The sequence below is a fragment of the Platichthys flesus genome, chromosome 1, assembly GCF_949316205.1.
Source record: "Platichthys flesus chromosome 1, fPlaFle2.1, whole genome shotgun sequence".
Taxonomy (NCBI): domain Eukaryota; kingdom Metazoa; phylum Chordata; class Actinopteri; order Pleuronectiformes; family Pleuronectidae; genus Platichthys; species Platichthys flesus.
The window spans coordinates 9,457,627-9,473,049 of record NC_084945.1 but is presented as its reverse complement, the minus strand read 5'-3'; the positions used below and the strand labels follow the sequence as shown (position 1 = coordinate 9,473,049).

Below are 15,423 nucleotides of genomic sequence, written 5' to 3'. Positions count from 1 at the left end.
GTGGATACTGATTTATCCTTTTTATTTTACTCTTCTGTTTTACACCTTTCAGATTTATCTTCAATTTTGTCTCTGTTGTTTTGAATGTGCAAGCACCTTGAATCTCCCTTTGAGTTGCCTCGCTTTGCCTTTTTGAAGTCAGGGTTTTCACGGGAGTCACCTGAACGCACCACTAGGTCTGATTGACGTGGGTGTCCCGGGGCAAACGTCACGAGTCCCAAATCCTCCATGGAGCAAAAGAGGAGTCTGGACGGGAGCAATGGAGGAGGAGGACGCGTGAGGAGTATGGAGGAGGTCGAGTTGTGTTAGTGGAGCGACTCAAGAGTTTATTTCCGGGAGGAAGAAGAAGAAGAAGAGGAAGAAGAGGAAGAAGAGGGACCGGGAGCAGCAGCAGCAGCAGCAGGTGCATGTGGATGGCGAATAAAAACAAACTCGAGGCGAACTCTCCACGCGCTTCAAACACAACCGATAAAAACATTTGAAGAATTAATCTGAAGCGAGTTGAAGCTTCGAGGGAAACGCTTTACATCGCTTTTGAATCCCAGGGGGGGGGGAAGCACCAGGCACCAGGCACCAGGCTGAATCTCGTCCCCGGTTCACCGCCGCAAACAAAAACAAACATGGAGAAAGTGACCGGAAACTTTAAAGTCCACTGTCCGGCCCGCCGTGAAGTGTGAGCGGGAAGCAGAACTCACGGCAGCTCGCCTGGTTCATGGTGATACCGAGGCTGTGATTTATTTAGTTTCTGGGGAACATGACCGGGATGCAGGAGGCGATGGAGAAGAAGTACCGGGCGGCGAATGGAAGCTCCGCCGCCGGAGGAAGAGCTAAAGACCGGGTGGAAAGGTAACGTCAGCTAACGTCACATGGAAACGTTAAATTGATAAAACATAAGTCTTCCATGTTTTGAAGAAGGTGAGCGGTGTTTCAGGAACTTTCCTGGAAGCTCCAGCACGGAGCTCATTACTTTAATCCTCCTTTCGTGGGAGATGTGAGCTGCAGCCTAAGCTACTGGTTCTACTGTAGCTGCATCTAACAGCTGCTTCTTAAAACTACTCACTTATGAATTATAACAAATCATCCACACTCACTGATGAAAACTTTCTATTAAAAAAAACTTCCAAATATTTTAGGAAATTGCTAAAAACTGTAATCACAATGCAAATGATTTCACAATTTTTCAATAAATCAGTTTAAATTCTGGTGGGTATGATATTGGTATTTTGTTTCCCATCAAAGTAATAAAAAAGTTTTTATTAATACATTTAATAAACCTATTGAACCCAACTACACAGTTAAATGCAGTCTTTTTTAAACCCCATAATGCTACAAATTCACTTTTACCATGTTGTCATTACTTTCCGTATTTGATGATGGTAAGCTCAACATCTTTAGGTTTCCCATCAGACAAAACGAATGACATTTGCTGATATAAGTCTCCTAAATTCAGATCAGTTCATCTAAATCCATTATTTAATCTTTGGGAAATGTACCAAAAAAATCCCATCGTGCAAAGTTAAAGAAAGTAATTCAAGATTTCAGAAGCCACCCTTTTGTGTGGATCCAGGCAAACATCGATGGGTTCTTACATAACCCAGGTACCTAATACCTTCCAGAAGGTATTGTTGAAATCCATTGTGTAGTTTTTCATTAATCCTGCTGACAAACAAACAGACGTGGGTGAAAACAAACCTCTTGGTGGAGGTGATGGAACAGTGAAGGTTGTAAAACATGTGTTGACACAGGGTTCCTCTTAAGGGATCACTAGTTGGAAGATGGAGGGCTGGTCACTGCTGATCTTACACTTAAAGTGGTACAAATTTCTAACAAATTCAATCAAATTCTGTTGTAATGACTGAATGGAATTCAACACATAACAAAATGAATCATAAAGATGAATCATCACATACCTAGTGCAGTTTCAATGTTATGACCATTACAAGGGTTGGGTTTATTGCAGGGCGGTTCTCTTCTCTGTAAATAAACTGACAGCAGGTGTATATGGGAGTAAAGTTACATTACAGTAGTGTGCTTGTAGACACAGGCTATAGCATGTTGACTTTGTAGACGTGCAATATCGATACTTTAGTCTTCAGTATACGTATAGTGATATTTTCCATGGAGAAGTTTGGCTCTCGCACTGTTCAAACAAACGGTGATCACCAAAACCAGCCTGCAGTCAGGTGCCACATTCACAGGCTCCACACTGAAACATCCAATGTGTGCCCTCGCTTTTGTTTTGCCAACAAGGACACAACTTTACCTAACAATACCTTTTAGTGTTGACACAATTACACCAGGTAGAGCCTGGACTGTTGTTGGTTGGTGGGGGGGGGGGGGGGGGGGGCGTTACAGGCTTTGAGGGCTCGTGTGTGTTTCTTCTTCAGGGATGACTTTGCTCTCATGAAAGGGTTAAGCTGCCGGGAGATAATCGTGTTACCCAAGGCATTAGGTGGAGCCACTCACACCCACAGCCTTTTCATCTAGAGCCAGACTGTAGACCAAAGTAATGTAGATACACATGCTACAGTTCTATGACGTGAACACTGTGATGGATTAGATGTCAACAGTTTCTTACCTTATGCTTTTTTGGCCCAGGGTGGATCCATATGGCTTTGAGCGCTCAAAGGACTTTGACTACGAGTCATACGAGGAGCTCATGTCCGAGTATCTCGTTGTGCTCACCCAGCGGTCAATCAAGTGGTCAAAACTGCTGAAGGGCAAAAGCAAGGTGCAGAAGAATGTAAAATGTAAGTGTGAAAACTGAAGCACACATATCCTCGTAAAGTAAAAACAGAGGGACTGACCTTAAATGTTCCCTTCTTTCTTTTCAGTAAAGCGTTATGTGCGTAAGGGGATTCCCAATGAGCACCGGGCTCTGATCTGGATGACAGCCAGTGGGGCTCAAGACCAGTTGGAGAAGAACCCAGGATACTACCAGTCCCTTCTTGGAGCCAAACACGACCCTAAACTGGTGGACACCATCTGCACAGGTCAGGCTGCACACAGGCTCAACAGCTGTGAGCCCCGGTACACATCAAGCTGGTCTCGAAGAGCTTGCACCAGGAAAATAACCATAAGATGTTTTCAGATGGAACTCCAGAACATTGGGTCAAAACATTTTCTGGAGTTGCCATTCACATATTAAGAGCACAGCAGGAGTTTATCTGGCTCAGACGTGTTCACAACAACATGTTCCTGCTGTATCCTCCCATGGGCTCACTCAGATATTCCCTGGACATTTTACTAGGATCTAGCAGGAAAATGTCCAGAGCAACTGACAGCCCCTCTGGAATTCTTCAGGAAATTGTATTAACATCAGTACATGTCTGAAAGCACATATAGGTGGATCTCCTCATGTCTTCTGTTACACATTAACCCCCCATGTAAACCCTAACCAGGGGGAAAACAGTTCCTCATCCAATGATTAGCCAGTTGGTTTCACATCAGTGTGAGCCTCATAAAAAGTTGCAGTTTCACCATAAAGTTTTTTTTGTTATGTCTTTAGTATCATGCAGTTTTCTTTGCTAGTGAGAAAAAAGCCCAGCTGGCCTCAATGAGTGGAAAAAGAGATTTCTTTGTAACACACCGTCAGGGAATTCTTCATCATTGACGGCATCTGAGGCTGATTCAGCTCATCAGCTTATGCTGACCATAGCTTATGGTTCTGAATACACTGCAAAACCTACAGTGAGCCACACAGGCCACAATGATGCTCAACATTTAGGTGTTTCAGAGTTCATACAACTCATCATGACGTACTATAAATAAAGTACTGTATACTTCACTTCAGCCAGATCAGATAAACTGCTGATGTTCACTTAGTATACTGTTGTGTTATGGGTATTCAGGTTGGAAACGGTACAGCAGTGAAAGAACCCCATGGATGAGATTCTGTAAGAAACTGGGGAAATCATAAAATACAGCAAAGGAAAGTCAATTGAAGTGATAGGTACACTGTGGTTTTAAATTCTATGAGGAAGTCATTTTTTATTTGTCCGGCTGTGTAAACAAACAATTCATCCTTTATGGCTCTCGTACCTGCTTCAGTATTTTCCACTGCTGGCTCGAGCAGTGTGGAGTCCTTACTGTTTAACCTACACTCAAAGCATCTGGAAAAGTTCACATAAACGAGTTACTGTTATCTCAACATGAGAGTCCAGATAACAGAAAGTGTCTGTCACTCGCCCTCTTGTTTGTGTACACACAAGCACAGAGTCATTATCAGCGTGTGTTTGTGTGTGTGGTTTCTTTCAGACTTGAACAGAACATTTCCAGACAACCTCCAGTTCCGTAAGACGTCCAGCCCATGTCTTCAGAAAGCTCTGTTCAATGTGCTGGTGGCCACTGGTCACCACAATCCCACTGTGGGCTACTGCCAGGTAATACTGAACTTTAACGTAACAATATACCTATTCTCACTAAGTTCAATATGATTACTGTGAACTTATTCAGTAGTGGCAATGACTCTTATGTTTTTTGTTTGTAGTGTTAGAATGACACACTGTTCTGTTTAGTGCTGAAATGCAGTGAAGGGTTCAGCTTGTTATTTGTGTGGAATATAGAACAGAAAGTATTATAGCCAGACTGATATGGATTTTGGGGCAGATACTGAAGTGAAAACATTTCCAACACTGATAAATCCGCCAATATATTTATATGCAAGAAAGGTCTGATATTTTAAAGTTGAACCATAAACTTTACAAAAAATGTATAATATGAATAAAAATAATAACAAATATACAACAAAATGAATGATTTTGATGTAAGATAGAAAATGTAATGCACATCTTTTCTTGTTTTGAGGAATTCAAGTTTTCAGATCGGTAGAGATAAAGTGTCTTTGGAAAGCTCATTCATATCAGCTGTCAAATCTTTAACATTTAAATTAAATAAACAATACTTGTTTTGCTTAATGGATGCTTACACATAACAAAGCTGTTTGTTTATCATTTACTGAGTACTCTAGTATAGATTTATGTATGAAAACAGCTGTTTTTTTACAGCTCTGTCATGTCAACCTTACCAGTCCTTTTAGTTAGTACTTCCAGGCAGCCAGTTTGCTTTCGTAAACTTAGTGCGTCATATGTTAATGATCATGCTACTCATTTGAAAGGGTAATTTCCTTCACCAGACCACATTCAGCTTGTTTTGCAATTCAAACAGGCAGCAGGTTGCCAATGGCTACATCATGTTGTAGAACAATAACTCTTTCATCTCTAATCCTGCTCAGGTAGCCTGTGCTAGTCCAAATGGTTATTTGTCTCATGTCCCGAGTCCACTTCATGGTCTCTGTCCTTTTAATCCGAGCTCCTCATGCTCTCCTCATGTGAAGCCTGAGTGTGTCTCTCTTTCGTCTTCAGGGGATGAACTTCATAGCTGGTTATCTGCTCATCATCACAAAAGATGAAGAGAAATCCTTCTGGTTGATGGATGCACTACTCAGCAGAATATTACCAGGTGTGTCTCTGTGTGTGTGTATACGTACACTGTTCTGTTCTCCTGACAGGTGTGTGTGTGTGTGTGTACAGATGCTCTGGTTGTCCTTTTGCTCTCGGCTAAGAATAATCTTGTAAGAGGTCACATGGTCTTTATCTGTCTGTGGCTTAAGACCTACAGTGTGTTTTCATTTGGAATTTACACTCATTCAAATTAGTGAATGTCAATATGACTCAGACAGAAGTTGTTTGTCAGTCAACACACGCATCATGTTTTCCATTTAACCTGTTAATCCAGTTTTTGTATTACCCAAATGTATTTGTTATTGTTTAAGGGCAATTTTTAACTCACAGTGTGTGTTGTTACAGACTATTACAGTCCAGCCATGCTGGGGCTGAAAACGGACCAGGAGGTGTTGGGGGAGCTGGTGAAGATTAAGATCCCTGGTGTGTGGCAGACCATGATGGATCATAACGTCATGTGGACCCTCGTGGTCTCCCGATGGTTCATCTGTCTCTACATAGACGTCTTGCCAGTAGAGGTGATTGTTGAGACTTCCCTGCAATTAATCGCCTTTTTTTTTTTTTACAACATTTTTTGGCAAAAAACACCATTCATTGAACTCATTTGTGTATTTTTATGCCTGTGCTGCTTTAAATGCATTCCATACACTGATTATGGCCATCCACCACGTGGAGTAGTCTCTGTTGGTGCTCCCTCTGTTGGCCAGAGGAGGGTGTTACATGTAATACCTGGCAGATGTTCAAGATGTCACCCTCCCCACACTCTCAGCCACCATGGCTAACCACTCATTTCAGATTCAGAGTATCCACCACTGTTTTTCTTTGCTCCTCTTGAAACAAACATCCAAGTTACATGTTTGATAATAGCTGGCAAGGTAGTGCAACATTGAATGGTAGGATATATGGAAATTGTTTAAAGTTTCTCATTTTCAATTGTATGAAAATAATTGTACGTAATCTTCTTTAGTTTGCCACACCCTCTACCTTTTATGTTTTCTTTTTTCGGTGCACTGGAAAAGTCATTAATTTTAGATTCTAGTAGAATACAGGACAAGATGGTGATTATCGTCTTCTGCACATTTAAGTTAGCAACTACCAGTAGATGTTAGCAGGCGTTAACGGCCACCAGCAAAGGTTAGGGAAATTACTTTTCTGATCTCTGTTAAACTTCACTTTGTGTATCACGACATGTGGGATTTACTTCTGTCAACATCTGCAGACTGTTCTGCGGATCTGGGATTGCCTGTTCTACGAGGGATCGAAAATCCTTTTCCGCGTCGCTCTGACACTGATCAACCAGAACCAGGCTCTGATCCAACAGGCCCAGTCGATGCCAGACGTCTGCCAGACCTTCAAGCAGATCGCCCATGGACCATTTGTGGATGAATGCCACACTTTCATGCAGGTAAAAGAAAAACCGCTGAACAAACAGGATCCTTTTTTATAATTGGCTTTCTTTAATTCTCTAATCCTGCTGGGGTTTTTTTCCGGCCTTTCCCAGAAAATCTTCACGGAGCCACGAAGTCTCTCCAGGGCAACCTTGACTAAGCTGCGGGCGACATGTCGATCTCGCATCGTTGCAGAAGAATCCTGACCATGACCCAGACTGATTCACCTGCTGCTCAAACTCAAAAAAATTCCACTGGGAGGAGAACCCAGCCGCCTGTTTGCACCTTTTTAAGACTCAATATCGCTACAACTACTCCAAGTAGTTTATGACTTAAGCATGTGTTTCCATACAATCTACATGTTTTATATATGATCATATGAGAATATTAGTCATGTGCTGTATTAGCTGATGATTTTATTTGAACTCAATGTGCTGTAGTTTATCTTCTTTTGGTAAATGGGGACTAATGCACTTTACTCTGGTAAGTCGGAGACACTGAAGAGAGCTGGTTTGGTGGCAAATGGCCTGATCTGATAAAACGTGTCAACAGAGGAACCTGCCTGCAACATTTCACATTATTGTGTCTGGAATGAATATTATAGAGAGCGGTATGATGTACTATGCTGGCACAATCCAATGTGAATCATATTGATTTCATGACAGAAACATCTTTTAAACAATTCTTCATCTGATGCTTTCATCCTTTCTGCATTATGGTGAAGCAATTAAAGGGCTGCTCTCGTTTTCTAACAGTGGTTTGTCAAGTTTGTTGTGTGTTTGGGTTGTGTTGGCCTGCAAGTTGCTGCAGGGTTTATTGATATCAGAGTTTGTTGCTCTGGACAGAAATAACCTTGGTGTTGATCCCAGCTCTGGGTATTCTGTGTTATTTACACCTGGTTGAACAGTGCTGAGTAAACAACCATGATTATTTTCCATCGCACTTCCTTAAAACAAATCATAAATGTGAAATGTCTGTCCTGGACTTTTAAGATTTTTATTAACCTTCATAATAGAAACGAGATCACATCATTTTCTATAAAAATAAAAGATCAAATCAAAACAATTTCTATTAAGATTTCTTTAGGAGACGGTGGCGAAAAAAGCAAAAGGAGATAATTAACCCAGGCACCTGCTCACTGTAGAAAGTATTTTAGTGATGCAGAGTCGCTCATCGCATGACTGCCACATTTTTAAAGGGAGCAGCAATCCAAATATTTCACAAGTATCAGTTACCTTATTGTGCCTCAGCTCAGCGATGGGGTATCAGTCTCCACTGTGGAGGAATAGTTTTGGAAAAGATTCCGATTCAGAGCTCTCCCTTCTCAGAATCATTACATTTGTCTTTTAAGTTTATAAAACTACAAGAGAACACGAGTAAGAATAAAACTCCACCCAAGTTGAAATGTTTATACATCAGTGGATAATACATCGGAACTTTAAAAAACTACTTTTTCCTACCGTTAATTTGCCTGTTTTTCATCTGCACGGGATATTAAATAGGTTTCACAAAAAAGATTTACATGGGGAACAACAACAAACAGCAGTTAAAGCAAATTCAACTGAATCCTAGAACATAAGAGTAGAGCAAAGCAGCTGATGGTCAACTTTATCGAGCATACAAACTGTCCTCTCCGGCTTCATCAGCTTCAACCAGCATCTGTTCTCAGCAGGTATATTGCTTCTCATCATCATTCCACAGACGGTGAAAGGAAAATAAAAAGTCCAGAGGTCACATAGGACGCAAAAAAAACATGCACTCGCCACATCGCAACATCCACTCGCTCATGCTCGTGTCCAGCTGCTCATTCACACATTCATCTCTCCATTATTCAGTCCGTCGAGTTCAAGTTAAGCGGAGGCCCCACTCAGATGGTCTGGTATCCAGCATGGCTCCTCTTCCTACCTATTAGGTAGGCAATGAGCACAATCAGCACCAGGCCAGCGAGCGCTGCCCCGACGATGATGGGGATGAGCATCTGGTCCTGGTCCATCTGACACTCCTCCGCTGGAGACAGAAGAGGAGAGAATCAAATGTTATGTCTCAGAGTCAGTAAATGTCGTGTCCCCGCTGCTGCCTGAACAGATGGATTGATGAGGGGTGACTCTAAACTGTTGCTCTTGATCCTTATCTCTAAGTTATTTCAGTAACTTGCATGGTTCTAGTGGGAGTGTGCTCCTTGCATGGCTGTTATTGACAGAATAATCGGCACTCAGTGGGTAGCGAGTGTGGATGAGCTTGATGCAGCAAAACAAGTTGTCAGTCGGCCTCTAGGAATAGCAACTCTGAAATCAACAATTTGCCACCTCCTTATGAAGAGTGAGAAGAGAAGATCAATTACACTCATGAGCAATAAGCTACAGCCAGCAACAGTCGAGCGCTTCTTGGATTTAACACTGGGCCTGACTGACAGTCCCCTTAAATTCACCAGGCGGCACCACATTGCTTAAAACACACAGTTATTATTTTTTTTCCATCAAGATCCATGAATTATTCCCTTGGAAATTGGTGAAAATAACAAACGTCCTGTTTCACAAAGTTGAATGAAAAAAAAGTATGAATCTGCCCCTTTGTCTGAATTCATGCTAAAACATAATGGCTTCTTTCATGGCCTATGTCCCATCTGTTCCTTCAAGTTTCATGGAAATCTGTTCTGTAGTTTCTTTCTACGAAAGTGTTTAGGCAGATCCACTTCAAAATGTAATGGGTTCCTCCCTGGGACATGCCCCCAACCATGGTAAACATTTCAGTGGTTTTTGAGTAATTCTGGCGACCGACAGACGATCAGCGATGAAGACATAACCTCCTTGGTAAAGAGGTCAGAGGACAGAGATAGAAGATGTGATGGCAGTTGTACCTGTAGCAAACTGGTCTGTGATCACTCCAAACGGCTGGACCTGCAGATTGAATGTGTTGAGAGACAAGGTTGGTGCCACGATCAGAGTTTGCTCTGCCTTACACATGTACGAGCGGCCCATAGAACTCCGCAGGTATTCCAGACTGGTGTTACTGGCGGAGAACTGATCTGTAGACAGAATTATTAGAGAATTATTCTTTAAGCCAAACCAGTCAAGGCAAATAAAAAATAGCTTTTTGTTTGTTATAGAACAAATCACTATACCTGTCATATCAGGCCAGGTGGCGAGCAGAGATAGTCCACTCAGGTGGTACTTGTTGGTGGTGGAGTTCTGTGATTGAGAAGAGAAGCTGAATAAATACGTGTACCGCACACAAACACAATAACAAACTGATGAGAGAGAAATTTACCAGGCTGAAGGTGAAGCTGAGTGTGGTGTCTCGCTCTTCTGTCAAAACCAAGGTAGCTCTGCTGGCTTCACATGATCCTGATGCATTTGTCTGACTAGGGGTCAGGTTTACTAAATCCTGGACAGTCTGACAAAGTAGAGAAAAACAATTTCAATTTTGATTTGACTATTTTGACTATTTATTTTGACTATGAGCGGTCTCTGTTTGTTAAGCTTTAAATTACCTTGTTCTGAGATTTAGAGAAGTAGGAGATGTTGAACTGAAGTCCAAACTGAGCCAGGAGACAGTCCGTGCCATTGCTGTTCTTTACAAAGTAAATGCCGTGGTCGGGTGTTCCTGCAGGCGTCGGTGCTGGAGCTGTTGTTGTTGAAGCAGCACTGGTGGTGGGTGGAGCAGTAGTAGTGGGGGTATCCGCCGAACAGACGCTTTCTATGAAAAGATATATTAAATATAAACTCCACCTTTGAGCAGCAGGTCAGTGATTCTGGAAACGCAGCCACGACAAGAAAATCGGAGTCCTACCTTTTGGACTCAGATCATTTCCTGGCATGAAGGCCTCCAGCCTCACGCCAGAGAAGGTGACAGTCGCTCCACCAACTCTTACAGCGACGGGGCTCACACAGCGGTAGGTGGTGTTGATTGGCGCAGAGATACCGACAGAAGCCGACACCACTGTGACTACACCTAGGACACAATCACACAAACAAATAACTATTTAGTTCCATCTAAAATGTATCTTCTGCCGTATATGCAGGGACGTTCAAAGGGGCTTTGGGGCCCCCGGTCAAAAGCAATGTGTTTGTTCTCACCGGAGCTGTTGGCCCCAGGGAAGATCGTAGAATCGCTGAGATTGTACTGCAGCGTCAGGTTGGCGACGCTGTACAGACCCGCGTTGGAGGAAAAGCTCAGTCCCAGAGCATGGCCGGGTTCGAACACCGCCACCAGCCACGACAAGCTCTCGTCTGTGCCGCACGAGCTGCTGCCGATGTCGACTGCGGCGGAGTCGGGCAGAGTAAACTGCGCCGTACTCTGAGGAGACAAGAGTGATTCCATAAACTGGCGGGTATATGTCATGTTTTAAATTCCCTCAGAGATGGAAACCGGAACGCTGCCCTCGCTGCGTGGTACGTACCGTGTTGCTGGTGGTGTCGTATGTGATGGAGAATGATGCTGAAAGCTCCGCCTTAATGCAGGTGGAGTTCCCCTCTTTCACCTCCAGAGTCACGGCCTGAACACAACCTGAGGAGGAGAAGATAATGAGCAAGGAGGAGCAATATTAAAATATAGGAAAAAATATGTTAATAAGAGTAATACATAGGATTCGGGTTCTTTCAGCTGCATTTCTCCCATAATCGGAGCAAATACCCAAGTAATTACACTTGTATTAATTTGTGTGCCACATAGATGGAAGACTTCTTCCCACTTCCAAGAAATAAAGCAAAAATTATCGCAGATACAAACGCTGCTGTCTGCACATTTACATTCTTAGTCTGCACAGTAGTGATCGGGCGATGGAGCCACAGTATTGAGGACCTGCCGGTTCCATCTCAGTGGACAATTATGATGATTCACCCTGTTTTTATTGCATCAAATACATTATTTTTATCAAACAACCTATATCTAAAATGACAGAAACCATCTTTTATATGTTTTCTGAGTTTTAGATTTGTCCAGATCCCATCCATAGAAGATGCAGGGTTTATGACCTATACTGCAGCCAGCCACCAGGGGGCAATCGAGATGCTTTAGCTTCACATTTGGTGAGTCATCATGTCGTCCATCACTGCTGATCAACTCAAATTATATATATGATTAATTTAAACAAAGCGGGACGTGATTATGAGCAAAATAAATACATATTAGTTATCAGATTTGTATTTACTGCAGATGATAACAGGGGTGATTATTGCAACATAAACAGTTGTATATGATGTCCATGTTGGATATATACACTGAAGCAGTTCACATGAACCACCAGCAGGGGTCTATAGGCAGAAGAGAGTAACAGACTCACACCACAAACTTCTCCCTGGTTGTTTGTTACCAAAGACTTGTTGTCACATGACAAAAGTAAAACCACAAATACAATTCTGTACAGATGACAGCTGTACTGCATGGAGGTGAGCAGGTTCAAGGGTTTGTTGTCTTGCATAATACACAATGAGGTGAATAGGAGACACTTCCTGGGGCACTTGATAGAAGCTGACAGATTCAGGAGCCATACTTGCTTTAAGTCAATGTGGCCCCTCTGAGCAGATCAAATAAAGCAGTCAGTCGACTTGGCAACTTATATACACTTTTATCTGTTATTATCTTTGTGCCCTAGAAACTGCCAACTCACTGTGATGTGTCCATACATGTGACATTCTACAGTGGCTATTCAGGACTCATTTACTCATCAACCCTACTTCTCGAATCCTTAAAAAAAACACCTTCTTACCCACGTTATAATGCAGTAATGCAACACTGGAGTTCCACCACTTAACTCTCACTTCCCAAAACGTCTACAAAGATGATGATTCAGATGCCTTAAATGTGGTTGATTCCCAGCAGCACAGACAGTTATTCTACTTCTGTTATTTAAGTACTTCTCAAATGTTTGGGACTATTAAAATAATTTTGCAGCTTCAGTACACTTAGATTTGTTTCCAGACTCGTATGAGGTCAATGTGACGTTTGACCACTAATTAGTTCCTCTTTGCATCCAAGTGACAAAGGTTGAAGAAATGTCCTAATGGCAGACTTGAGATATTATGCTCAAGAGCCCAAAGCACGTTTTGTGAAGCCAACATGACCTTTGACCCTTGACCACCCATTTCCAATAAGTTCATCCTTGAGTCCAAATGGAAATCTCTCCCATCGTTTAGAGACGTTCATTCAGCTTTTGGCTGGTTGGTGGTGTTAGTTGCCTTCCCCCATGTTACTGGCAGTAATTTCATAACTTATGACACAGCTCACTGACTCTTCTCTCTTTCACAGTGGCCTCACTTCCCCTTTGTCTCCAGTGTTCTACATTATTACAATCTACAGCTCCTAATGGGAATCTGTGCTTCAGTCCATCAATCAGATGCCATCTCCCTGAGTGCCTTGCTGAAACTTGACCCCAGCGTCACCTCTCAATTCACCGTGTATCCACAGAGCCGACAGTTTACACAACACTATAATCTGATCACAAAGTAAAAGTGTCTGTGTGTGCAGAGTATGAAGCTGCAGATATAAGTATTATACAGTCGGTGAGGAGAGAATAACGAAAAAGGATTTGAACAGTGTTCCATACTACCAGGAAGTTCTGGTGGACTTCAATTCTGTCTAAAGCAGAAATCCTCAACATGTTGATGATCCATTATAATTATAGATCAATCCAGTTATATGTTTTATAATGAGCATTTAGAGAGAGAGAGAACTACAACGACATGGGCCTGTTTTCCTGTTGGCAGCCAGCTGTCTGTGTGCGTTCAGGCCGATTAAACAGGTCATAAAATAACACTGTCAGCCCCCAGTGTACAACACAAAGCCATCATAGAAGTCACACAAAGCTCTCAGATGGCACAACAAAGAGACCAATCTGCTGCTCCCACACACGGACAAAACCCAGGGATCATAGAAGAGATTAGAATAAAATAGAATAGAAAATAATAAAGTCCAGGGACTTCTTAGGTCTGTTTTGACATCAATACCTGAGGACAGCTGACCTTTAGATTTGGGACTTTGGACAGATCTTGCTGTAACATGTTGTTCTCCTTAGTTTCCACTGGTTATTGAACCACACCGGGAAGTCTTTTGTTTAATCATATAAACATTTTATCTGTGTGTTAGGTCAAGTCATTAAAAACTGTAACAAACTTCTACACTCAAGAATGTCCATCCATCTGGCCTCTCGCCCAAAGTGGCATCTAGACAAGTGTCCAAACTCCATCATATTAAGTTGACTATCAATGAAGACTATATGGAGACCAGTGTAAGTAATCTTCAGATCCACTAACACAACATTTTAAAAAGTCTTTACTACAAGGATAATTACTGATCCCATTGTTCACCATTGTTTTCAAATCGGTATTCCAAACCTCAATACAAGTTATTGTTGGTTGCAATTATTAAAATGATACAAAGAGAATGAAGCAAAACCTGAAATAAGATAATACAGCTATGTTTAAACCATATTCTTAATAGTTTCATGTACATTTACCTGGAGCTTCAGAAATGTCCTATATTTTCTACTAAATTCAATGGAGTTAGGGTTAGGTTTTTCTAAACCTGATATAATAAACGTAATGGACTACATGATGTTTAAAAGTTAATTAATATTTAAATTGATCCTTGACTATATTTACAAATTTGAAAATAATTCTGCAGTGAAAAAACCATACTGGTCAAATTTAATGTAATGAAAAAAAATATTTAATTGGAATTTGATTTTAACAAGTACATGTCATAGACTATATTATTTGATTACATTTGTTTATTTTATTCATCTATTTGAATATACACAATTAAGTAAACAAATAGAAACAAGAAAGTTGCCAGCTTCAAATTTGCTTTGTTGATTCCACAGCTTAATGCTGTATGCTCTTCTGTCTATCAACTGTAATCGATTAATAGATCGATCCTCTACTTGTTTAACCGTGAACTCGACCAACCGACGACAGTTCTGGGTGACGTCGCTCGACATGGAGCTTTTACAGCCCAGGAAACACTCACCTAACCAGGCAGAGCAGGCGACGAGCAGCGCGACCACCGCGCGAGAGAGTTCCATCCTTCCCCTCGGACTCGAGACGCCACACGGAGCGGACCTGACTTCTTCTTATCGCCGGGGAAAGAGGAGGGAAAAGCCCGGGGAGCAGGGTCGTCGTGACGCCGAGTCACAGGCGCAGGTTGACGCACGAACCAGCTGCACTTGTCCTGACGGAGGAGCGATAGCTTCACGAGGCAGCAGCTGCTCTTCTTCTTCTTCTTCCTCTTCTTCTGGTTTCCGTCTCTCTATTGAACACACTAACAGCGCGGGTGTTCAGCGCGAGGCTGGAGGAGCGCGGGGGAGCGGAGCTGGTGTCGGTCAGAGACAGTGACGGAATAAACCAGGTCTGGTCATGTGAACCGAGAGAGTCAGCGCTGAGCAGTCACGTGAGAGGCCTCCTCCCCCTGTTTGTGTATGAGCTCCATTCACAGCAGCGGTAACACACTGATACACACACACACATAACACAACTCATCCTGAGGAACTGCAAGTAATACACGGAGTTGTTGCTGATAGATGATGTTTTTAAAGACTTTAATAATGTAGGTGATGGAATTAAGGAGTAAAGAGACAC

At 42.2% G+C, this 15,423-nt stretch overlaps 2 protein-coding genes across 3 annotated transcripts; one reads left to right on the top strand and one right to left on the bottom strand.

The window, feature by feature from the left end:
- Positions 1-142: 142 nt before the first annotated feature.
- On the top strand, positions 143-7,602 carry grtp1a (growth hormone regulated TBC protein 1a). 2 transcript variants are annotated; one of them, XM_062381435.1, is made up of 8 exons: positions 143-846; positions 2,599-2,750; positions 2,835-2,993; positions 4,258-4,382; positions 5,364-5,460; positions 5,808-5,980; positions 6,682-6,867; positions 6,964-7,602. In XM_062381435.1, the coding sequence occupies exons 1-8, from the start codon at positions 755-757 to the stop codon at positions 7,054-7,056; spliced, it is 1,077 nt and encodes a 358-aa protein (XP_062237419.1). In that variant the 5' UTR covers positions 143-754; the 3' UTR covers positions 7,057-7,602. The 2 variants fall into 2 exon arrangements, with proteins under 2 accessions (XP_062237419.1, XP_062237426.1); XM_062381442.1 differs by lacking the exon at positions 143-846 and adding an exon at positions 2,352-2,506.
- A 230-nt stretch (positions 7,603-7,832) lies between these two features.
- On the bottom strand, positions 7,833-15,195 carry lamp1a (lysosomal associated membrane protein 1a). The gene is made up of 9 exons (XM_062381422.1): positions 14,816-15,195; positions 11,250-11,356; positions 10,927-11,146; positions 10,640-10,801; positions 10,341-10,546; positions 10,118-10,243; positions 9,972-10,038; positions 9,708-9,875; positions 7,833-8,857 (listed from the first exon to the last, which is right to left on the bottom strand). The coding sequence occupies exons 1-9, from the start codon at positions 14,868-14,870 to the stop codon at positions 8,718-8,720; spliced, it is 1,251 nt and encodes a 416-aa protein (XP_062237406.1). The 5' UTR covers positions 14,871-15,195; the 3' UTR covers positions 7,833-8,717.
- Positions 15,196-15,423: the final 228 nt, after the last annotated feature.

Excerpts from the sequence above, each read along its gene's own strand:
- lamp1a (XM_062381422.1), bottom strand. The coding sequence starts at position 14,870 with ATGGAACTCTCTCGCGCGGTGGTCGCGCTGCTCGTCGCCTGCTCTGCC. Across the intron at positions 10,802-10,926 it reads CCCTGGGGCCAACAGCTCCG|GTGTAGTCACAGTGGTGTCG; the intron begins GTGAGAACAAAC and ends ATTGTGTCCTAG. Across the intron at positions 9,876-9,971 it reads CACCTGGCCTGATATGACAG|ATCAGTTCTCCGCCAGTAAC; the intron begins GTATAGTGATTT and ends TTCTGTCTACAG.
- grtp1a (XM_062381435.1), top strand. The coding sequence starts at position 755 with ATGACCGGGATGCAGGAGGCGATGGAGAAGAAGTACCGGGCGGCGAAT. Across the intron at positions 2,751-2,834 it reads GGTGCAGAAGAATGTAAAAT|TAAAGCGTTATGTGCGTAAG; the intron begins GTAAGTGTGAAA and ends CTTTCTTTTCAG. Across the intron at positions 5,461-5,807 it reads ACTCAGCAGAATATTACCAG|ACTATTACAGTCCAGCCATG; the intron begins GTGTGTCTCTGT and ends GTGTTGTTACAG.